Genomic DNA, 23979 nt, shown 5'->3' on the forward strand with positions numbered 1-23979 from the left:
AGTGGCTCGAGGTTGGGGCCTGTGCTCTCTTGGAGACCTCACCTTCTGCCCTTCCCTGTTGCCTTCTGAGAGCCCCACCGCCCCACACCCGCTGGATTTCTCTCCTCCCCTCGAAGGTGGGGTTGTCACTTGGGCTCCATGTGCTCCCAGCCCGTGTGGTCCTCCCCAGCTTGCAGTTCAGCCTCCCTCCCCCGCTTTGCCAAAATGACGTTTTCCATCCGTTACTAAAGGGGGAGGTGGCGCCTTCCTGAGAACTTGGGGTCCTGGGGATTTTCCATGTGAATCCTTCCCCCGGATGTCCTAGGATGCTCACAGAGTAGCTGCTTCCAGAAGAATGTCACTAGCCAGGTGCAGGTGTCAGGACCACGGTGGGCATGAGCGCCGTGTGGTTGTGGCAGTGGCTGCCAGCAGGCGGCACTGTCCTCCGGGCGCAGACAGAGTGGGATCATGGGGATGTGGTGCTTTCTCTCCAGCAGGACTGCGGAGAAGCACTGGCTGTTCTGAGTTTTTGAAAACCCATTAACTGCAAAGGCTCCTGTTTCCGTGGTGGAGGGGTCAGCAGCTCTTACACAGGAGGAGTGAGGGATTCCTTTTCAGCACTAACCTCACCAACCCTTTTCTGTAGTTCTTTGAAATACAGTTGCCCTCAATTTGTCTAGTAGCTGTGTTCCTGGGAAGCTGCCCACACTTTAGAGCTTGTTTAAAGGGCACCCAAGAAAGCTCTCTTACTGGAAAAAGAAATTGCTTTATCTCTCGAACAGCGAAAAAAATATGTATATATATATATACATACACATATTTTATTTGCAAGATTTTATTTACTTATTTGCAAGAAAGAGAGAGCACAGCCAGGGGGAGCGGCAGGCCAAGGAAGAGGGAGAAGCAGGCTCCCCGTTGAGCAGGGAGCCCCATGCAGGGCTTGATCCCGGGACCCTGGGATCATGACCTGGGCCAAAGGCAGATGCTTAACTGACTGAGTCACCCAGGAACCTCATGAATTTATATATCTAATTCAAATAAAGGTTTAGCTGCTCTAAGACATGAGAAGCGTTTGATAAATGGGAGAATGGCTCTACATGTCTACCTCAGAGGAAGACCCCATGGCCCTGTCCACCAGACAGCAGGCTTCTGGGGCTGCACAGCCTCCAGGGCCACTCTAGAGCCTCTCCTGGGCCATGGCCTTCAATGGGCCATGGGGCTGAGCAGTGGCCTCTGGACAGGGGGGAGCCTATCTGCCACAGGAGAGGAAGGGAATGGTGGCCCGTGCGTGCTTTGTCCCGGCAGGCCCCCCGGGCTTATGCCTTAGGTCATCAACCCCCACAGCAAGGCAGCTGAGTCATGGTTCCCCAGATGAGAAAACTCAGGGAGAGTGAAGTTCAAGAACGTGCGCCGCTCTGGCTCCATGGCCAATCTTGCCTTTGAGGTTTTTTCCTCCCCACCTGGGACTCTTGGTCTCCTTTCCGAACTAGTCCCTCTTCCTGTTGATGGCCACGCGATCGGTCCTGTCTCAGGCTATGATGGAGCATGAGAGGACACGTAAGCCGCTTCAACTATTAGTCAGTAGTCTGCAGGAGGCCCTCACGGGTCTTGGCTTGAAACCTCCCTTTGTGGAACAAAGCAGAACCCCCAAATATGCCAGCTACCATGAAATGCTTTATAAAATCGGGAATTTCGGTGAGCCCTGGTGGCCTTGGTCTCTATCACTAGCCATAAACAAAGTATAACACAAACTAATTTATTGAGCGCTCCATCCTTGGTGCTCCAAATGCATCACGTCATGTATTCACGGATGTCTTATTACTCCCATTTTCCAGGTGAGGGTTAGCAGAGAGATGGGAGTGACTTGCCTGAATCCAGACTCTGCAGCTCTAAATTTGGCTCTCCTAACTTCTCTACCCAGAGTCCCTAGCCACCCGGAGGGCTCCCTAAATGCCATAGAGTATGCTGGATGTGAGAGATACAATGACCTTAACCTTGGCCCTAGAGCAGTTTATGGTATGGTAGGATGGACAGAGTCATACTTGCAAACGAAGGAGGTTGACAAAATGACATAGGTGTGCACGCTGCCATGGGAGGGCCGGACGCAGAACTCGCGGCTTATGCTGGGCTCATCCCGGAAACCTTTCTGGAGGCAATGTTATTTTAAGCTAAATCTTGAAGCATTAGCCAGAGTAAGAAGGTGGGGAGGGGGTGTCAGGGCCTGAAGAGTAGACCCACAGAAGCTTATGCTGGGAACTGTTAACCTTCTCTATTCCTGGAGCTTGCATATGGGGGCGAAGGGGGCAGCTCCCGTCACAGAGGTGGTCCACACTCTGATCTCAGAAGGCCAGAGACAGGATGCCTCTTCAGGGTCTAAGGATATAGCCAACACCGGGAGCTTTTGTGCAGCAGCAGAAGATGGTAAGGCTCGACTTTTACCAAAACTGTTCTGGTGGAAGACTAGAAAGGGGGTCGGAGGGGGTGGCTACAAAGGGAGGGACGGTCCCCAGCCAGCGCTGAGCCCGTTTTAACCGTCTAGGCAAAGGATGATGTAGCCTGGGTGGCGAACAGTAAGTGTGGAGGAAAGGAATGGTGGATTTGGGGAGTATCAAGGAGGCGAAGTGAACAAGATGGGATGTGGGAGGGGAAGGAGGGGGCGGAGCCATGGACCACAGCCTCACATTGCTTGCTTGGGCGATGCGGAAGGAGGCAGCTGTAGAGACGGTGCGACACAGTTGGATCTGGGGCCCGGGTGGGGAAGGGGGATGCTGAGTGAAGTTTTAGGCCATGTGGGTGAGCCATGGAACATCAGCATCGTTGTCCAGGGAGGGCAAAGGATGCCACAGTCAGGAGATGGAAGATCATGGCGAGAGGCAGGCCAGGAAAGCTGGGGGGGAGGGTAGAAGCACCCCGCGCGGTCGGCCACATGGGGTTGAGAGGTGTCATGGCTCCCCAGGGAATTACTGTCACTTGGAACATGAAACAGTAGCAGAACTTCTAGATGTTACAAAAAAGAAAAAAAAGAAAGAAAGAAAGACGGGGAGGGAGGGAGGAAGGAACTTACTTCAGTAAAACGTCGATTAAAATTTCATTACTCTGGAAATTTGCAATGGTTCAAAGGGATTCTGCTGAATTTTAACCTTCATGGTGGCAACATGGGGTCTGAAGAGTAACTAAATAGGACGGGCGGGCCCCAAGTGAAGGTTCTAAGCTACAGTGTCAGGTTCATCTGATGCTTGCACGGGTCACGCGAGACTGGGGTCTGGAATCGGCCCAAAGCAGTAGGGCCCATCAGTGGCCGAGTCCAGGGCAGGGCCCAGCACAGCCAAGAGGTGATAAATGAGGAAGTAAAGACAGCACGCTGTGTTTCATGTCGATAAGCAACTGTTGAAGCTTTCTGAGCTCCTCTGCACTGTGGGCCATGGACCGAAGGCCCTTGCCAGGGGAGAGGGGACCACGTCATGCTGTGGGCCAGGTTCTGGGCAAGAGCCTGCTGGCCAGTGATGGCCGTGCAGGCATGACCTTCTGTCATGGAAGAAAAGAATGGACATGACTGGAAGAGATTTTCAAGAAAATGAAGAAGAAAGTCACCAGTGTGCAGTGGGTACTGGGGACAGGACAGCCAAAGCCAGCCCTTGACCCTGGGCACCCTGTAAGGCATCATGTCATTCCAGCTCAGGCCAGTCACCAATGGCCAGAACAATGACAGAGTCAAGGAGGGGTTTCCCCTGCCGAGTGCTTGATGCATTTTGAAAAGATTCCCATTGAAAACAGTGGCAGTAAAAAGGTCTCAGAGCTTAAAGAATGAGCCCTCCATTTCGTGGCTCTCCCACTGCCTGCCTAGGCTCATTCCCCAGCCACACAAAGAAAACACACTGTTCTCATCCACCCTCAAGGACCTCAGAAGTACCCATTCACTAGCAAATCGCTGATAGCTCTTACCAATAATGCTATCCCAGTATTAACAAGATTTGCCCAAGCACTTCTGCCAGGTAAGGCCTTGTTAGCTGGTTTGCATCGGTCTGGTACTTGAGATCATGAAGCCGCATTCAAACAAACATCACTTGTTAACAACCAACTTTGCACGAGAGGAGATGGGACTCTTGAGTCCAAGGGAAGGAGGCTGCGGAAAGATCTGGTATTTAAATAGGAAACTGCTAGGAGGAGATTTGGCCTTTTGCTTCCATTAAGGACCAACTAAAAACCTAGGCTCAAGCACATCAAGAAGGACTGAGGTAAAACACAAGGAAGAAAAACCATACCCAACTTCCTGGCAATGTTTGTAAACTCCTGGGTTATGCTGCCCTAGCAAATAAGACTGATGAATGCCATCATGGGGGGGGCAGGGTTTAAGGCTGATGAATGCCATCATGGGGGGGCAGGGTTTAAGGCTGATGAATGCCATCATGGGGGCGCAGGGTTTAAGGCTGATGAATGCCATCATGGGGGCACAGGGTTTGAGTAACGGGTCCTTCCAGCTTCGTGGTGCTGGTAAAATATGAGGCATCCCTTCAGAACTGGCTGAGTGCCTGCCCTTTCTGTGAGGTGGACTAGGTTTGCTGAACCTGGTTTTCTCGGGAGAAGTTTCTAGAGGGCCCTGTTACATGCTAGATGAGTGATGGCCCTTTGGACGGATGAATGAAGTTTCCAAATGATAGTTTCCCGGTCAGATCAAGCACGTGGTGATAAGCCAGAAGGTATGAGTGGGGTACCAGAGACCACAGCTACAGCTCTCTCTTCCTGTCTCTTGATTTAATTCATTCTTCAGAGTTTTTGAGCTCTTGCTGGGGAACAGGTACAGGAAGACAAACCCTGGGAATAAAGCAGTGGTTCTCAACCAGGGGTGACTTTGCTTCCCAGGGGGCTCTTGGCAAAGCCTGTGGACATTTTTATCGTCCCAGCGGGGGTAATGGGGGGCAGGCGGGAGGGATGCTGCTGGCATCTCATGGGAAAGACCAGAGGTGCTGCTAAACATTGCACAGCGCCCAGGACAGCACCCTACAACAGAGAATCCAGAGAATCCAGCCAAAGTGGAGAAACCTTGAGGTCAAGAAATAGGGTTCGTTTCCTGTTTTCGAAGAATTAAGTCTGGTCATTGTAGTGTTTCTTAATATGGCTTGAAATGTGACCTAATGAAAACTTCTGCATTTACAGAAACTCCCCAAGTTCCTTATTTGAAACGATTATATATAAAATTGAATTCCCAGTACCGTTGGGGACTGAGAGCATGGGGACTGCTGGTGTAAAGGGTTCGTCACATTCTTACTAATTGACTGGGTTACCAAACCTTAGACTTAAAAAAATTTATTTAGCAGGAGGACCATTTCCAGGTGACCTGCCATCTTTATCAAGCAGAGTGAGTACTTTTGAGTGTCCAGAACCTAGCCGGACAGAAGATAACCTACAAGTTGGGTTAATACAGTAAACCTCACGAGTTCATCTCCTTTAACTTGAACTTGTTCCTCGTTCGTGCAGTTTCAGCAGGGCATTACTACAATCTCACTTTGCTTAGAAATCCCCTGGTCTCATAACAGCTGCAGATGGATTATTTGCAATGGTTTGGAACTAGTTCTTTCCAGCGCTCATATATGCTACTTACTATAAAATCAACCAATACGTTAATTAAAATAAATACCAATTTATTAAAATGGCACCCTCAGGACCTCAAATACACCCTATTTTGTTTCGCTGATGTGGGAGGTCAGTTATTTGACCTGGTGGTAGTGAGCTGTTCTGGAAAATTGCCTTTTTTATTTAATGAGGAGTAAAGTCAGCCAGAATGACCTCTAACGCTTTTTTCCCTGCTGTTAAAGTTTTCAGCTTAGCAGCTTTTGAGTGTGGGTTTTAAAGGCCTGGCATTGCCACCCTTCAGCTTGAAATCACCCCTTTATAATTGTACCGAGTGCTCTGGCCATTCCAGTTAATTGGAATGGTTTCAAAAATAATTGAAAAAAATTCTGTAATTCAGACTCGTCACTAATTCACACTGGCTTTTGCCCCCAAAAGGATCCAAATTCCTGTGGGTTCATTGGGCTTCAAACCCAATATTTAAGAATCATTGCAAAGTACATATTTTTTAAGTGGTTGATGCTTAAAAACTGAAAACAGAAAACTCTTCTGAGCCTCAATTTCCTCACTTATAAAATGGAATCTAAATCCTTTCCTGCTCTATTAATTATGGCATTTATGAAGATAATCACTGTATTGACATACCCTCTCGGTAACTGGCTACCATTCCCTCCCTCCATTCCTTCTTACCTTCCTTCCCTCTAACCCCCTCCTCCCTCCTTTTGTTTGGAGTTTTCACCCTCGCAGACAAACGGTTTTCATGCTTAAACTATGAGACTTTTGCATCTGAATCTAAACAAATCTTTGACCTCTCTTTAGACTTGTCTACTCACTGGGAAGGACCTCCTTGGCTAGGCTAGTCACTGTATCATCTTTAAGTCTCTCATTTTCCATCCAGTTTTTGTTTTGCCAGGAGGATAACTACCCCCAAATATGGATCTTTGTGATTTGTTCCAATTTTTTATCATTTCTGAACTGAAGCCAGCTGAAGCCATCTTGACAAGTCTGAGCAAATATCAACATTCCTGGGGACTAACCTTATTTCCTAAAAGACTCTGAGAAGCTATTCTTTTGGCTGGTTGGCCCAAACCTTTTTTTTTTTTTTTTTTTTTTTTTTTTTTTTTTTGAGAAGAAATGGGAAATTAAGTCACGAGAAAGAGTCTGATACAAATCCTGCTGAAACCTGAAAGCAGGTGAGCTGGAAACAGCTGTGAGGGGTGGGCGAGTAAGTGACTGCAGCTCTCTGAATCGAGCAGAAAAATGAAGGGACCTGACGTGGCCAGTGGCCCCCTCCATGACCCTGGTGGGGGTCACATGCCTCAGGCTAGGACCTGTGGTTCCAGGCTGATAACTCCTACATCAGGTTGTGTGAAAGGCTGTAAACATCTGAGTGGGAAGGCAGCAGGGAACTGAACCACCAGGGAACCCTAGGCTCACACTGGTCACAGCAACAAGCCCTTTGTTCTCATCCCCTGGCCTGCGGGCAGCCAAGTGGATTCCAGTTTCCATCACAGGCTGGAAATGGGGGCAGGCAGAGGGTGTCACTGTCCCCCTAGCACTACCCTGAGCCTGGTCACTAGACAACACTCTATGTAGGCCTCACAGACCTCAGGAAGCAGGCCTTTCCATGCCATGGCGCCTCTCCCCAAAGGCCCCCCAGTCATGCCCTGTATATCACTCGGCTTCAGGCACCTGCTCCTTCTATAGGCCAGACTGAGAATTCTGTTCTGTCGGAGCCAGGGAAGTAGCAGCTCCTGCCAGCACGCTGGGAAGACAGGGGCAGCGCAAGCCGCGAACACGGGGAGCAGACATCAGCAAGTCCCTGGGCACATTTGGATTGTCGTTTCCGAGACCAGAACACACAGGCTCAGGAAACATGGCCAGAAACCAGCACGGCAGTACAAGTAGGGAAAAGGAGCACCCTGTGTGGAGGCCGAAGGGACGGGGTGTAGCCAGGGCCATAGCCAGGGCCACGAACAGGACCAGTCAAGCCCGGCGAGCAGCATCTATTTGGCCCTCACCACCACGGTGCGCCTGGAAAAGTCAAGTTTAACAGCACGGGAAAAGAGCAGGAAAAACAAAATCCATTCTAGGGGTAGAGCCCAGGACCCGCTGAAACGGTAACGCTATCCACGGCGAGCCTGGTAATAAAAGAACAGTCTCGCAACTGCTTTTCCTCCTGTTCGTGTTCGCAGTAACAGCTGGATACATGCTAATTGCAAAGACGTGCAAGAAAGAGCTCTAAGTTTAAAAGCAGGCGCGCCGTAAGCCGTCTCTCGCCAGCACGGCTTCAGACCCAAGTGTGATGTGGCACCTAGCAGGTCTATTTCCAGCGTACACTCATGGTTCCTGATTTGAGTGGGATGCTCTGTGCTGTCACAGAAGAGCAGCGTGCTGGTCCCTTCTTCCAGCGCCTCGCTTCCGCGCCACGAGAAATAGCTCAGACAGGGGTGTCTGGCCTCGTCACCACTGACATTTGGGCCGGATCACCTGCTGTGGTCAGGGGAGGGGGCGGGGGGGGTTTCCCCATGCCTGTGGGCTATTTAGCCACGTCCCAGGTCTCTACCCACCAGATGCTGGTAGCATCCCACCCCCGCCAGCTGTGACAACCAAAAGTGTCTCCGGGCATTGCCGGATGTTCCTCGGGGAGGCACCATCACCCCCAGTTGAAAACCACTGGGCTACACTAACAAGGGGCCACTCTCTCTTCCCTTCCCGACCCCACTCGTGAGTGTCTCTGCCCCAGGCCAGGAACATTTCTGGGCCATCTCCTGATCCACCAGCAAAGGACTTACCTCTCGTTCTGAGTGGTCTTCAGTAATACGTTCGACTTGCAAGACTTTCAGTCATTCAGAACAATGCTTGTACTGCCTTTGAAAAGAAGATCCTTTCCAGCTAAATTCTGGGAGGGGGTGGGGAGGAAGCCGGCAAATTTTCCTTTCAGACACATTTGTCTGTTTTAGTCTACAGAAGGCTCAGACACAGAATTCTCCACACGCAGGGCCCACGTGAACTTGAAGGGACCCCGGGTGCTCGAAACTCACATCCCCACCCCTTCTCTGTGCCACATTTTTACAAACGAAGAAACCAAGGTTCTGAGGGGGAAGTGACTTGCTCTGGGTCATACATAGTGCCCATTTATGGGGGCACAGGCCAATATAATTCTTCTCTGCCCGACATGCCCGAAGAGCTCAGGTCTCAAAGCACAGAGAACTTGTCACTTTATGAGCAACGTGCTTCATGAGCCAAACCACACCAGTTAAGGAATGCAAATTTTTAAAAAATGATAGAATGCTGCAACCAATTAGTGCAAACAAACATTTATTGTGAAATAGTCATCCTACCCTTTATCAGGTATTACATCATCAAAGCACTTTGTGGCAATGAAAATAGCTTTTTTTTTTTTTTAACCCCTCTGATTCACCCAATATTCCATTAAAGCTGCAAAAAATGTGCAATCTGCTTGAAAAATAGGTTGCTCTTATTTACTCATTTGTGAAAAGTCAAAAATTAAAAAAGAAAACGATACTAGCTTACAGGGCCTCTAGAGTCAATTTGCTTTCCCGCTTCCCAACTACTCCCCAAAATAATTAACAAAGATAATTTGCTTTAAAGGCCTTTTTATAAAACCAATGCACCTTTCCCCATATTATAATCATAAAAATTTTAAAAAGCCATTATTTACTTTCTTGGAAAAAAGGTGGCCAGCCGTTGTTTTTTGATGGGGAGCATGTGCATTTCCTGGGAGTTCACTTTCTTTAACTTTATGCTCCGGTTTTTGACGGGTTTCCGGAGGGGCTCGGTGCTTCCCATGGGCTCTTCCCCTTGGCTGTTGATGTCATAGCCCTGAAGCACCGAGTCTTCTCTTTTGAAGGAGAAGTTCTTGGTGGACACGCCCGAGAGGCCTTTGATCTTGCCGCAGAAGATGGCAGGAACCGCGTCTTCCACCGAGACAATCACCTTGGCTGCCTGGGACTCGCTCACCATCTCGATGTGATTTTCAGCCTTGACCTCGCTGCCGGCTTGGCTGGGCTGGCTGGGCAGCTGGGTGGGGTGGCTGCCGCCCACGTGGCTATCCATCAGAGCCGAGGCCCCCGGGGCCGTGGCGGGGGCAAAGGACACTTCCATGCCACCGGGAAGTTTCTCCATCGCGGCGTGACCCGGGCTGCCCACGGACCCGCTGCTGTCATACAGTGTCTCAGCGGGAGGCTCGGCTTTCCGGTGGGCTGCCAGCGACAGGTCTAGGGCCGCGTCTTCCTGGCAGACGGGGGGACTGACTTCGCCGGCCTTAAGCCAGGGCACCGACTTCATGGAGAGGTCCAGGGCCTCGTTGTCGCTCCCCATCTTGATGACCGTGCGGCGGCTGAGCTGGAAGTACTCGCTCGGCTGCAGGATATCGAAGGGCTTCCGCTCCTCTTTCTCCAGAGGGGGCTGGGCGCCTTTGAAGGGGTGCGCGCCAAAGGAAGGCGGTGGCTTGGGGCAAGCGGAGCTGAGCTTGGATTCGGGACTGTGAGGCACCGGGATGGGGATGGGGATGGGCACCGGCACGGGCAAGGGGACGATCACTGGGTAGGGCACCAAGAGGGTGGCTGGAGGGACCAGCGGGGACAGCGGGGGGTTGAAGGCCTGGGGGGGCATTGGGGCATATCCAGGAGGAGGCTGGCAGGGTGGGGGGCCGAGCGCGCCCTGAGAAGGGAACAGATTCTGGAGCACGGCTTCGAATGGCAAGGTGGGTTCCTGCGGCTGGTTGGGGATGCGCAGGTCCAGGAGCTGGGGCTGCGCCTCAGGGTCCTCGGCTCCCTGGAACAGGTTGTTGTGGATGGCACTGGAGGAGCACGGGGCCTCCTGCGGCAGGACCAGAGGGGAGTTGAGGTGCTGGAAGACGTGCTGCTCCAGCACCACGGGCAGCTGCACGGGGCCCTGCGTGGTCATGACATAGGCGGCGTTGCCATTAGGCTGGAGCTCGGGCGCGGAGCTTCCCTCCACCTGCATGTGAATGGGCATCACCACTGGGCTCTCCCCGAGGCACAGGGGCTGCAGCACGGTGGCTGCCACCTTCAGAGCCATGCCGCTCTGGGAGTCGGCCGGGGGGTTCAGGATGGACGGGGCCGGCACGGTCACCAGGGCCTTCTTTACCAGGTCAGTGGAGTTGATGTTCCAGGCCTCGGTGGTGATGAGCTGGGTCATGCCATTCTCCAGTCTGTTACTGGCCAAGGCGGGAGTGGACTCAGTCATGTCCACGGAGAGGTTCTGGGACCGCAGATCGTCCATCACTCGGCTCTGATGCCACCGGGCCTGCAACACAGAATGCACCATGTGAGTCTTCTGTCGGAGACTATTTAGAACGGCCTGAAGTGCTCCCTGTCCGCATCTCTGAAAAGTTTCCGCATCTCAGTGAACCGAGGAGCACACCCATCTCTATATGTACACACACGTGTTATAGATATTAACCGCTACAGACAAAGACCCCCGCGTGGTCAGCTGTGCACGCAGAGGCCCAATTTAACAGACGATTAAGCTATAAACACAGATGACGTAAGGACTAAACAGCCAAGAGAGGTTAAACAGAGTGTTTTTAAGCCTAATACTCAGCTTATAGGGTTAGCTTTCGCCAAACACCAAGTTCCATTCCACACTGCTATACTGGGCAGTTAGGGGATGTGGACATTTGACCTGTTTGGATTCAAACGGGAGGCAAAGACTGACTTTACTTCGAGAACAAAATAAAATCCTGTCACATTAGAACGTTCTTTTTTGTTTTGTTTTAATTAACATATAACGGGTTCTTGGTTTCAGAAGTACAGGTCTGCGATTCATCGGTCTTACAGAATACCCCGTGCTCTTTACATCACAAGCCCTCCTTAACGCCCATCATTAGAACATTCGAAGGAAACGGAAAAGGGCCATCCCAGGTATGGAAAACAGTGTAAGAACTCTTTGTAGCAATAATTCTCCCCCCAGTTGGCTTGGTGAGAAGAGCCGCGGCACATCTCCAAAGGGTCCCCACAGTTGCCTCGCGGACTCTTCCTGAAAAACGCCATCCCTTTTCCTCTACATCACAGGAAAATCCTCTCCACGGAGCTGGGCCGACATGGGAAAATTGCATGAATGCTCACTGGGCCTAGGGTTGCTTTCCTTAATCAGCTCATCTGTGCGACCTGTGACCTCTCCTAACTTCCACTGTCATGAGGGGATGTTACTGATTGTAGGGCTGGAGACATAGAAGACTTGTTGGAAACAAACACCCTTGAAGGTGAGCTACTCTTTCCTCATCTCACCCGCACCTCTGGCCACTTCCTGAGAGGCCGAAGGAACTCAGTGCGGGTGCTTCCTGGAGGAAGCAGGGCTGCCACCGCGAGATGGCTCTCCATGGAAACGCGTCCATATTTAGCCTCGTTGCCATGGAGAAGGCAGGCACCATGTCTAACTCAGGGATCTGCACAGCCCTGGAGTCTGGTTGGGCTTGATAATAATTCAATAATCCTCAGGCTCGCCAGGCAGGCATTGGGGAACTCTGATTCTTGGCCTCACCTGTTGGAGCTGTCTAGACTTTAGTCCCGGAGTCACCTCACGTCCTCTCCTCACCCCCAAATCACCAACACATTGTCCCCAACAAGGAGGAGAGGCAGCCCAGCAGGCCATGGGAGTGGGAATAAACACATGAGGTCCCGCTTACGGGAAGGCAGCTCTAACCAACAAACAAAGGTGTGATATTTCCAGATAATCAAAATGCATCAAATGCATAGAACAAGCAGTTTCTCTGAAGCAGGAGGTCGGGAGGGCGAGGGGTCATAGAGGGTTACACTGTGGGGCCTCTGAGGGGGGGCTCCAGAGCCCGACTTCCTAGAACCGGGGTGTCCTCCGAAAACCAGGAGATGACCCAGCGTGTAGGCCAATAATTCCTTTAGGGCAGAGTAGGGAGGCAGCCCACCCCAGGGAAGCTGAGATGGCTTGCCCTAGCTAAAGGGCCTGGTTTTTCCTGAGGGGAATCCTCCCTTATTTAGCCCACCAAACATCGTACCCCCAAGACACCGTCGGTTCCCTCCTTCCTGAAGGCATGCGTGCCTTCGCGCACTCATTCGATTAATGAATTGGAGTTGCCTTGACGGCCATCAGAAGCCACTGTGGTGGCTGGCCACGGGCGTCTTCTCTTACTGTGGCTGTCTGGGCATCTGCTGCGGTGATGAGCCAGGCCTCTGCCAAGAATGCCGAGCACTTTCGGTGCATTACTTCACGTAACCCTCAGAACAACCCTTTGAGAGGGGTCCTAGGATTATGCCCACTTTACTGATGAGAAAATGGATGCCCTAGGAATATGAGATGATAGGATAAGGGACGCTGAGGCTGGGATTAGAGTTCAGGGTTAATCCCAGGCTGCTTCTCCCCGTGGGAGCTGTGAGGGCCACGCTCCTTCATGAGTGGGGTTTCCTGGCAGGAAGAGTCCTCGACAGCCGTCCCTTCAACACTGAGCGCCTGCGCCTGCCCAGCCGTGTAAAAGAGAGCACTGGAGTGTAAGATTTCCTCAAAGTGGTGGCCAGGTCCTTCCCAGAAAACCTCTGTACTCTTTGCTTACTCTCTTTTGTCCACCAGGGCCCTCCTCTGTCCCTCTCACCAGGCAAGGAGCTGAAGGGTCATCAGAGTCCCTATCTTTGGGGAAGACAGCCCAAAGCCCTATTACTGGAGGGCAAGAAGGTTGGCATCCCCTATGCTTCAACCTTCCTGAGACAGCAGGCATGTGGGGGGGCAGCTCAGCACCCATGAGTTACAGGGAGGCCCTTAGATTAGCTGCGGACTCAAGTCTGTGGGAGCAGGGCAAGGAGGCACGGGCCCAATCCCGCTTTCACGTCCTCCTACACCATAGCTTTGGACCCGCTTGACTATTCAGCCATAGTGGGCCTCGTGAGCACCCCCAGTCCCTTCCCTCTAGCGGCACTGGGCTTCTGAGATGAGGCTTGCCTTTGGCTACACTGGCAAAGGAACAACTAACCCTGCCTTCCCCGTGCACCCTCCTGTCTTCCAGGAAGTTTCTTCTCTTTTTCTCGGCTCTCCCTCCCCTGTTGTTCATCCCCCCCCCCGCTGGGAGCCCCCAGTGCCAGCACAGAGAGGGGCGCTGCTACCAGAGCCGGGGCGGGAGGCCCTAGCAATGCTCTGCGAAGACCACCCAGCTGGTGAGAGCGGGGTTCAAAGGGCAGGTCTCTGTCCCCTAGGCCTCAGGATGAGTGAGAAACAAGCTGGCAAGAGAGAAGATGTCCTCCCCTGCTGATGAGCAGGGGGAGGCAGGTGTACTAGGAACCTCTTCAAATTGAAAGGAATCACAGAAGCCACCAACCAGCCCTCAAGTGGACAGGCGGGAGTTCTTCAGAGGTGACAGCGAACACTTTGTTCAGGTTTTTTTCCAAACATCTTTTGCAAATGGGTTTCAATGAGGTCATCCATCTGACTCAGTCTTGCCTATGCCCATCATGACCCGGGGGTTGGGGGAGGTCTGTAAATGCAGTGTTGCTGGATGGGAAGTGGGCAGCTTGGATGTGTGGGTCACTCTCAGTCTCTTGGCCGTGGGTCAGCTGCTGGAGCTGGAGGGTTGAAGTCTACCCCAGTACAGGCCACATGCTCCCTAGGTGGAGACTCTGGGGAAAAGTCTCAGGGCCCAGGGCAAATGAGGAGGTGAGGAGAGGCTTTCTGGGGCAGTAGTTAGGCTCAGAGAGCTGTGGGGGGGGGGTCACAGAATTATCATCTGGACCCTTCATCTAGCTATCATCAAGATCTATGTATACCAGAAACAGGTTCTCCCTAGGATCTGTGTCTCAGCCTGAGCCCTGTTGGGCTTTGGCCCTTGCCCAGCCAATTTCTGCTCATTCATCAGACTTTGGGGTGATTTCTCCCCCACATCACTAAGGTCCTACAGCACCCCAACTTGCCCTTGTCTGGTCCTGAGTGCCCCCTCCCCCAGCCCATACTGGGATTGCCTAGTCACTCGTTTCTTCAGGAGCAAAGGACTGCCTCATCTTTCTCTGTCTGGTGAATAGTAGGGGCACACGAATGAGCAGGACTTCCGAGTCTCACTTCTCTTGCCCAACCTCTGGTTGCCGGCTCGCCATATACATGACCACGGCATGTCAAGGCTCACCAGGGTGGTCAAGTTCCTGTCTCCATCTTCTTCCTGACTCTTTTCACAGATGAGGAAACTGTGACCCAGAAAGTCTGACCCAAACTTCCCCAAGACTAGTTATTACAAAAGTCACCATGCTCTTGCTGTGAGAAAAGTGGAGGGTCAGACCCCAGCGGGACCATAGAGGGTAACACAACAGCCAGGCCCTTTCACTAGCCAGTGGCATGAGGAGGAAACCACCCCAGGTTCCTGTGTTTCTCTGGCACTCCCAGGAAAAGAAAAGTGAAGTAAAGCCCGCTATGTGCTTCTCTCCTTCTAAGGAGGTACATTCGGGAGGAAGCTGACCTGGGGCCTAACTCCCAGGCAGTCAGTTAGGGGCTTAGCCCACATCTGGCACCTACCAGGTGCCGCTGCAAGCCATGCCTGCCTCTCAGGCCTCCTGCTTCCAGACTGTTGCTCTCATGTCACTCTGTGGGCCTCTTTACAGACAGACATTTATATAATGAGGATTTGTTTTTGACTTAATTTATTTTTTTTAAGATTTTTTTATTTATTTGACAGAGATCACAAGTAGGCAGAGAGGCAGGCAGAGAGAGAGAGGAGGAAGCAGGCTCCCCGCTGAGCAGAGGGCCCGATGCGGGGCTCGATCCCAGGACCCTGGGATCATGACCTGAGCTGAAGGCAGAGGCTTAACCCACTGAGCCACCCAGGTGCCCCTGTTTACAGCTTATTTTAAAAAGCAAAAACACTTGAACACTCAGATTATTTAGACTAGTCTCTAGGTCCTAAAGTCCATCTAATTTCCTCATCATGGGCATTTATCACTAAATCAGTTTCTCTCTCTCTCTCTCTCTCTATCTCACACACACACACACACACACACACACACACACACAGTCCCAGAGAGCCAAATCCCCTCACCTCAATGCTCTCTGCCACATCCCAAATGATGCCATGGGGCCCCCTGAAGAGCCTGCATCTCAAAGTGAAAAACTTCAAAATGTGGTTGTGAACTCCACACAGACCCAAGAGAGAGTCCTCAAGACCAGTTCGGGTACAGTCTGGTTTCTGAGCAGGGAATTTGGAAAAGGCTGTCCCTCTCAGAGGCCCCAATCATCTTCTAGGGAGGGGCTTAGTTTTATTTTGAGAATTTAGAACATTTTCAGCACAGATAACTGCCGAGATGATCACAAGGCTCTGGTCTGCAGAGCTCAGTGCCCCTCAGCAAACACTTTATAGCTGGGTACCTGGGCATGAGGAGCAGAGGTTATTCAACATAGCAAAGCAACTCAAGCCAGGGACCACTGTGTGAGGTGACTGGAAGGCAAGTCCAGCCTCAGGGGAAGTGACCTTAGTGACCCTGGGCTTGCTGGCCCTACTTCTCAGTATGACCCCTTTAGCCCCAAGAACAGGCAGATGTGACCTGCTCTCCTCTTCCATTGAAATGAGCCTCATCTAGATTTTTCTATCAAGATCAGTTTCTTCCTCTAAAACATTCATTTAAAGAATATATACTGATAATTCTCTTAAGATGTGTGTTTTCCCACTACAAAATATTGACAGCTTTGATTTTTATGGAGCCTGTAGGCAGCTATCAATTATTTCAGGTCAAACCTGGATTGTCTACGTCTTCCCTGCTCAACGTGGGGTCCTTGATGCAGCTGCAGCAGCATCTCCTGGGAGCTGGCTAAAAAATGCAGGCTCTTGGGCCCCACCTCGGACCTCTGGAATCAGAATCTGCACCTTGACAGGCTACCCCTGGGGAGGTTTGAGGACCTCATGTTAAAGTCTGACAAGTTCAGGCTTAGTGCTGCTTTGCAAACTCGGCTGCGCATTAGAATCGCTTGGGAGCTTTTAAAAACTACTGATGTCTGGGTCCCTCCCCTCCTCCCCCAGACTCTGATTTAATTAGTCCGGGGCACAACTGGGGCATTGGGGTTTTGAAAAATTCCCTAGGTGATTCTAACGTGCAGTCAGGTTGGGAACTCTTAATCCAGAGGCCAAAAGACGAGGCAGCTGTCGGCCAATCTTCTTAGTGCTTCACAGAAAAAAAACTAAAGCCATCAACCCAAGCTCACTCAACTTCTTCCCAGCTCTCACAGTGTCCCCCAAGTTCCCCTGCCCCCTGGGAAAAGGTAGCACGTCTCTCCCTCTTGCAAGGCTGACTTCACAGAGACCTCTGCTAAATATCCTGCCCCGCTAAGCATTCTCCATTCTGAGTCTATTTTCTGCTTTCCATCCAGTACTTCAACTACACCCCCAGTGACTGACTTAATTCCATGTAAAAATCACCCGCCACTTACTAGGAATTACAGGAGCAATGCATAATTTTCATCTTTAATACAACGTGGATATGGTTTCACTATTCAGGACCTGATACGCACTAAGTATCTAAGAAGTAATTCCAGCTGGGTAAAAAATGGTTTTGCTCTCCCCATAGGGTGTAATAATTGTTAGTTACTTGCCCCAGTGATTCAATTTTCTGAGCTTTAAACACCAGCACAGAGTCGATCTATTGGTGCTGTGAACATAATTACCACGTGAATGTGCTCTCAAATTAGTGAAAAAACAGAGAATACACAAAATAGTCGCCCACCTTAGAGCTGACTGCCTTTTATATCCAGAGACTCACACAGCCGTCCAAAAGAAATATGACCACCCAGGTGAGCTTTGGAAATGAGTTCCCCGACATGAGACTTCATTTATGGAAAACAGTGGTGGCCTCAGGGTTCAGGACTGAGTCTCCCCTTCAGTTAGATGGGTAGTGTCTCTGGGCAGCTCTGCAGAGCACAGCCTGTAAATCTCAGCTCTGATGTGCTGCTGCATAAAAAATGGTTTTGCTCTCCCCACAGGGAAAAACATGGTGGAGGTGGGCAAGCCAGGCCCTGAGCATCGTTGACACCAGGGGACTCTGAGGTCTTCCTGGGAGCGAGGTTAGGTCACCATAAAACTCATTTATGTTCATTTTGCCATCTCACCCTTTTTATTCCCATTTTTCTATTTTATAGCATATGTAGTAAATCAATATAGGAAGACATATAATTGTGTGTGTGTGTGTGTGTGTGTTGGGAAATTGTGCAGTTTTTTCTGATAGGAGTGCAAGAATGAAAATGTTGCAACTCAGCAGGACAGATGATGGCGTTCTCAAGGCCCTGCAAAATGTCTGGGTCCCCCTTGCCTGAACAAGTCTTGAGGTCACTGGCCCAGTTCATCTCTCCATTTTGTTATGCAGGAAGCTGAGGTTCAGAGGTGTAGAGGGCACCTACTCACAGAGCTCTGCTCCTCCAAAGGCACAGCCCTTCGCCCACTGCTTTGGTTTCAAAGTCCACTTGAGTCGAAGGGGTTCCTAGTTACGTCTCCAATGCAACCAGCACTGCACACTAAAGTCTGTGGGATGGTCTGATTCAACCATCAAAATGTCAAATATAGTTCGAAGGAGCTAGATTCAAAAAGATGAAGTAAGCTCCCGAGACCGTGATACCTAGTAGTCAAGTGACTGAAACAGAAGAGATGAGATTCAAGACACAGAAACTCAAGGGTGCCTGGGTGGCTCAGTCATTAAGCATCTACCTTCAGCCCAGGTCATGGGATCAAGCCCCGAATCGGGCTCCCCGCTCAGCAGGGAGCCTGCTTCTCCCTCTCCCTCTGCAGCTCCCCCTGCTTGTGCTTTCTCTCTGCCAAATAAATAAAATCTTAAAACACACACACACACGAAATTTTCATGACCGTGGGAAACTCATTTTATGTCCCTGGGACTCAGTTTCCTCTATTATGACATGGGGCACTGCCCTGCTCTCATTGTGGGAAGGAAGTTAACTCAGGCCTCCCTCGAGTGAGTGGTGCCTGATGGGAAGGAGTCAAATTTAGCCTTCTGGGAATTGCTACAGGGCCATGAAACATGGGGAAGTTTGAAGGAGAATTGGAAAGATGGGAAGTGTATGAAGGGTAGGTTTTCTAGGGCCACTCCCAGGACCACTGAGAAGACTCACTCCCCTGAACTCATGACCCTGAGACCATGACCTGAGCCAGAATTAAGAATGGAACACTTATTCTGCACAGCAAATGAAACAGTCAACAAAACAAAGAGGCAACCCACAGAATGGGAGATATCTGCAAATGACACTACAGACAAAGGGCTGATATCCAAGATCGATAAAGAACTTCTCAAACTCAACACCCAAACAACAAGCAAGTAAAAAAATGAGCAGAGGACATGAACTGACACTTCTCCAAAGAAGACATATGAATGGCTAACAGACACATGAAAAAACATTCACCATCATTAGCCATCAGGGAAATTTAAATCAAAACCACATTGAGATACCACCTTATACCAGTTAGAATGGCCAAAATTAACAAGACAGGAAACAACAAGTGTTGGAGAGGATGTGGAGAGAGGGGAACCCTCTTACACTGTTGGTGGGAATGCAAGTTGGTGTAGCCACTTTGGAAAAAAGTGTGGAGGTTCCTCAAAAAATTAAAAATAGAGCTTCCCTATGACCCAGCAATTGTACTACTGGGTATTTATTCCCAAAGATACAGATGTAGTGAAAATAAGGGCCACATGCACCCCAATGTTCATAGCAGCAATGTCCACAATAGCCAAACTGTGAAAAGAGCCAAGATGCCCTTCATCTGATGAATGGATAAAGAAGATGTGGTCCATATACACAATGGAGTATTACTCAGCCATCAAAAGGATGAATACCCAACTTTTGCATCAACATGGATGGAACTGGAAGAGGTTATGCTGAGTGAAATAAGTCAAGCAGAGAAAGTCAATTATCATATGGTTTCACTTACTTGTGGAACATGAGGAATAGCATGGAGGACACTAGGAGAAGGAAGGAAAAAATGAAGGGAGGAGAAATTGGAGCGGGAGACGAACCATGAGAGACTATGGACTCCGGGAAACAAACAGGTTTCTGGAAGGGAACGGGTGGGGGGGATGGGTGAACCTGGTGATGGGTATTAAGGAGGGCACGTATTGCATGGAGCACTGGGTGTTATAGGCAAACAATGACTCATGGAACATGACATCAAAAACTAATCATGTACTGTATGGTGACTAACATAATAATAATAAAAAAAAGAATCGGACGCTTAACCAACTGAGCCACCCAGGTGCCCCTCCAGGTCATCTTTAAACCAGGCCAGGGAAGAAGTGAAGGCTGAAGGGAAGGGAGAAGGTACAAAGATTCGTTGTTTTTTTTTGTTTGTTTGTTTTGTTTAGTTTGTTTTTGGCTTCAGGCAGAGTACACTTTGTCTCTCTTGGGACTCAACTGCCCATCATCAGGCAGCGTCTGTGGGTTGAAGACACAGCACTGGCAGAGAACCTACCCAGTACCAAGCATACCTACTCTGTGGTCTCTGCGGGGTCTCAGGTTAAGGCTGGGCCTCGCAGGTAAACAGTCGGTTGAAAATGAGAAATATTAAAACTGGACAAATCTGAGGATTACAGGGAAAACTTCATGACTAGAGCCAACAGCTCAGAGGCCCAGAGGTGGTTTTCTGCTGATGGCCTTTGCTGGGTTCCACTAAAGCACGGGAGGGACCTGGGAGACTGGCTGTGGAGGGCACCATGGGCTTGCCCGGTCTCCTTTCTTGCCCAAGTGGAGAGTGTCAGATGTCTTTGCATCCGTGATCTCATTTCATACTCCCAACTACATCTAGCCTGCTCACAAGGACCGATGGCGGCCCTTGGGCCACACAGGACTGGGTGAGGGCTAGAATAGGAACAAAGTGCCCCTCCATTCCTGTCTTCATTCTTTCAAAAACTATCTGAGCACCTACTGTGTGCCAGGCATATTTTCCTATTCCTCTACCCTGGTACTGTTTCCTCCACAGGGGTGTTCCCTTCTGTTGTGGCTCAATCCCCAAAGGATTAAGCAACCCATGTCCCCTCAGGGTTATCTGCTTCCAGCGGGGCTCCTTCAAGGCCCCTGTTTCCTGCAGAGGTAAAGCAGTAAGTCTCATTGGAAGAACACCAGTTTCAAGACAGCAGTGGGAAGAGATGTTAAGGCAAGGACATCTCTAAAGTAGAGAAGAAATGCTTAATTGTCCAGAAACTACGACAAGAAGTACCCCCTTCAAGTCTTGGTGAACCTCGGCATCCCAGGGAGAGACGTCATGAAGAACTGCTGTTGGGGGCGGGGAGGGTCAGGGAGTGTCTGGCCCTGCACTTGGTCAAGGTCACCCACCCTTCAGCTGGACACAGAAACCCCAAACACCCTCAGGTGCTGGTGTCCGAATGGCCACCTTGTGCGGGAGCGCTGGTCTCATCCAAGGTCTCAGGCCAGTGTCCGTCATCTTCAAAAGCTATGGTGTTTGGAGAGATTTTTTTTGGTTTTGTTTTGTTTTTGCAATAAAGAAACCTCTTCGCTATGGAACAAAGACGGCGGGGGGGAACCTGCCTCTGGAAGAGAAAATACTTCTAATTAGATTGAGATACAAAGGTTAAATTTTTGTTCTGGGAAAAAGACTGTTTATAATCCCGTGTCATTAGCCGGACATTTTCCAGAGACTAGTGTGCCAGAAATAGACCCTTTGAGGGGTCACTGGAAGAAAGGGGTGTAGACTTGTAAAGTCAAAGGACTGGAGTTCGGATTTTCCCTTCTCCTAATGCACGTGAGCCCCTCACCACGCACCGGCATAGAAGCAGTGTCAGTCTCACCCGGGGCCCTGGGCTCCCCCTCACGAGAGTGGTCAGAAGTACAAGCTTTAACTCAGACAGGCCTGGGTTCAAATTTCGGTTCTGCCTCGCTTTGCTAGCTGTGTGGCCTTGGGCAAGTGAGTTCGAAGCCTTGATCTCTCTCTCTGCAAAATGGGGCTTCCAGAGCTGCAGTGGTCGTCACTGCTGAAAGAAACAGTCCGTGTAAAGAACTTGGCACTGTGCCAGGCACGTGGAAAATCCTGCATGAAACGTGGTCGTTATCACCGCCACCACCACCATCATCATTGTCGGGATCGCTGTCTCCCTCTTCATCATCATTCTCATCGTCAAAGCTGTCATCATCGTCGTCATCGTCGTCGTCACCATGTCACTGGCGTCACTGCTATCATCTTTACATTCACCGCTCATCCTTCCTCTGAGGGTCTTAAATAGCATTACAAATGCTCCCAGTGGGTTTGCACAGTAAGCTCCCAAGTTAAAACCCTGTTTGTTCAAAGATTTATTTTTAAATCAGCTGCAAGGGCCTGGGAAGGCATTTGACATAGAATTGATGTTGCACCTGACGGGGAGATCGCCACCAAAATTCACTTGGCCCCCACTGTAGCTGAAACACTGAACAGGTGCACTGTCTGAAGTTGTCCTTACTTCATGGTACTGGGCCCTACTGTTGAAATGGCTGCCTCTTGGAAGTCTGGTTTCTGTCTTCCTAGGTTTTCATGAAGAAATTAGGGGCTCTCAGAGGGCCCCAACCCTACGTACAGGATGCTACCTCAGTGCCACAGTCACGGTGGAAACTTCCTGACCGCCACCAGTGGTGATGGATACAGTGGGCGGAGGGCTGCTGGGTTTGGACGAACTCAGCCGGCTAGTTGTCAGAACTAGTTGTCAGAACAGATCGATTTGCCTGGAACTAGTTTATTTGGGAGAAGATCTCAGAAAATACCAGTAGAGGAGTGAAGCAGAGAGACATGGAAGAGAAGGAAGCCAGTTTATCCGCTAAGTCACCACTGTGGGCAACCAGGGCTCGATTCCACGGGGCGAAGCTGGGAGGTGGCAGAAACCACATGGCTCAGAATCGGGGTGCTCATTCACAAACACCCATCTGTCACAGGTCAAGGGCTGCTCCCTTGATGATGTGTTAATTCTCTAGCCCTTGGAACTAGCCCGACAGGTGGCCTATTGTGCTCCTGGCGGCGGGGTGGTGGTGGGGGTGATGTCCTCAAGAAAGTCACAGCTATTTGCAGTAAGCAGCCCTCAGGGTACAGAGGCCAGTCTGAGGGGACATGAGGATGGGGACAAACCATGTCTACTACACCAGCCACGCCCTGGAAAGTGCTTCTTATGTGAAGACCCAAATGTCACCAATTCAGGCCACCACGGTAGGGTGTTTTCGCAATGGTCCAGAGACGGTCACCTTGGCTAATGTGTTCCTTTGCTAGACTATAACTGGGGCCCTCAAGAAAGTTGTTTTAATCATATTTGTGCTGGCTGGAAGGCTAGATGTTCCTGCGATGAGTCACAGAGGGAGTTTCTCTTCTGGGGATCTTGTGTTCCAACTCGGGGACCAAAAAACAATAAATACACAAACGCCACTTCACTTTATCAGCTGCATCCCGCCTAAAAATAAAAATAATAGCAGCCTTGACCTGAGAAGTGTACAGACAATGCAGGAAGAAGAGGGTGGAGAATGCTCGTCTTTTAAACAGGGAGACTGCTTTCTGGAATTCTCTTTGGCCAGAAGCATCTCTCTGCCTGGAGGTGAGCTCTTTCAAGAGCAGAACCACCCACTGCAGAATCTTAGGGCCAGTGAGCCTTTCGAAGTCCTAGAAATTCACTATATTTCTCCAAAAGCAAGCTTTGTCGCCACAGCTAATGGAGCATAAACACTGCAAGGCTGCTGTGTAACATCTGGTTAGTTGGCAATGAGGATTATAGGTGTTATTTCCTATTTTCTTTCAGGGAAGAGTTCTTCTGGAATGTGTGTGTTTACACACACACACACTGCACAGCAGGTGAGCAGGAATGAGGCCACCTGTTGTCCCTGTAACTCTCCAACCAGAATTCACTGGAATCTACTTTGTCCTCACCTTTCCACATCTGGGTTCTGGTCACCGAACCTTAATTGCTGGAGGTGTCACATGGGGCAGATTTCAACAGAGGAGAGAGTGGAATGGAGTGGGGGGTTCTAGAAGAGCAGGAGGAAAGGTACAAGGGGAAAAGGGTGTGTGGCCTGGCCAGGGCTGGAGCCCAAGGCTGGTGAGAGCTTCAAGGAGAGACACGGTGCTGTGAACTGGAGAGGATGTCTGGCTCTTCCACGGGGGGGGGGTGAAAAGCTGCCTCGTGTCCAAAAGGTCACCCATGAACCACCTGAACCCACACAGTTTTGATGTCTTCACAGATCCTGACCAACAGAATGCCATGATTCAGGAGGGAGACCATTACATTGGGAGGAAAAGAGAAGTAGATTAATTTGCCAGGCTTTGCTAGTTCCTTCCCTTCTCTAGCTGTCTGCCTCTCTGTCTCTCTCTCCCCCTCCCACCCATACCCCCCCCCTGCCCTGGACACGCAGGCTCACAACATGATACTAATAAACTATTTACTAAGCATTTACTTATGTGCCAGGCACCCTGCTAGGTATTTCACACTCACT

The 23979-nt window shown here is 50.4% G+C and overlaps 1 protein-coding gene across 2 annotated transcripts in view; it reads right to left on the reverse strand.

The window, feature by feature from the left end:
* Positions 1 to 8851: 8851 nt before the first annotated feature.
* Positions 8852 to 23979, reverse strand: part of RAI2 (retinoic acid induced 2) — a 58804-nt gene continuing 43676 nt past the window's right edge. For both annotated transcript variants that reach the window (XM_045089343.1, XM_004758925.3), the window contains exon 2: positions 8852 to 10842. In XM_045089343.1, coding sequence (XP_044945278.1) covers positions 9229 to 10818 — 1590 coding nt within the window. In that variant the 5' untranslated portion in view covers positions 10819 to 10842 and the 3' untranslated portion in view covers positions 8852 to 9228. The remainder of the gene's footprint in view (positions 10843 to 23979) is intronic.

The sequence above is a fragment of the Mustela putorius genome, unplaced genomic scaffold (assembly GCF_011764305.1).
Source record: "Mustela putorius furo isolate JIRA1106 unplaced genomic scaffold, ASM1176430v1.1 tig00003836_pilon_pilon_pilon, whole genome shotgun sequence".
Classification (NCBI taxonomy): Eukaryota; Metazoa; Chordata; class Mammalia; order Carnivora; family Mustelidae; genus Mustela; species Mustela putorius.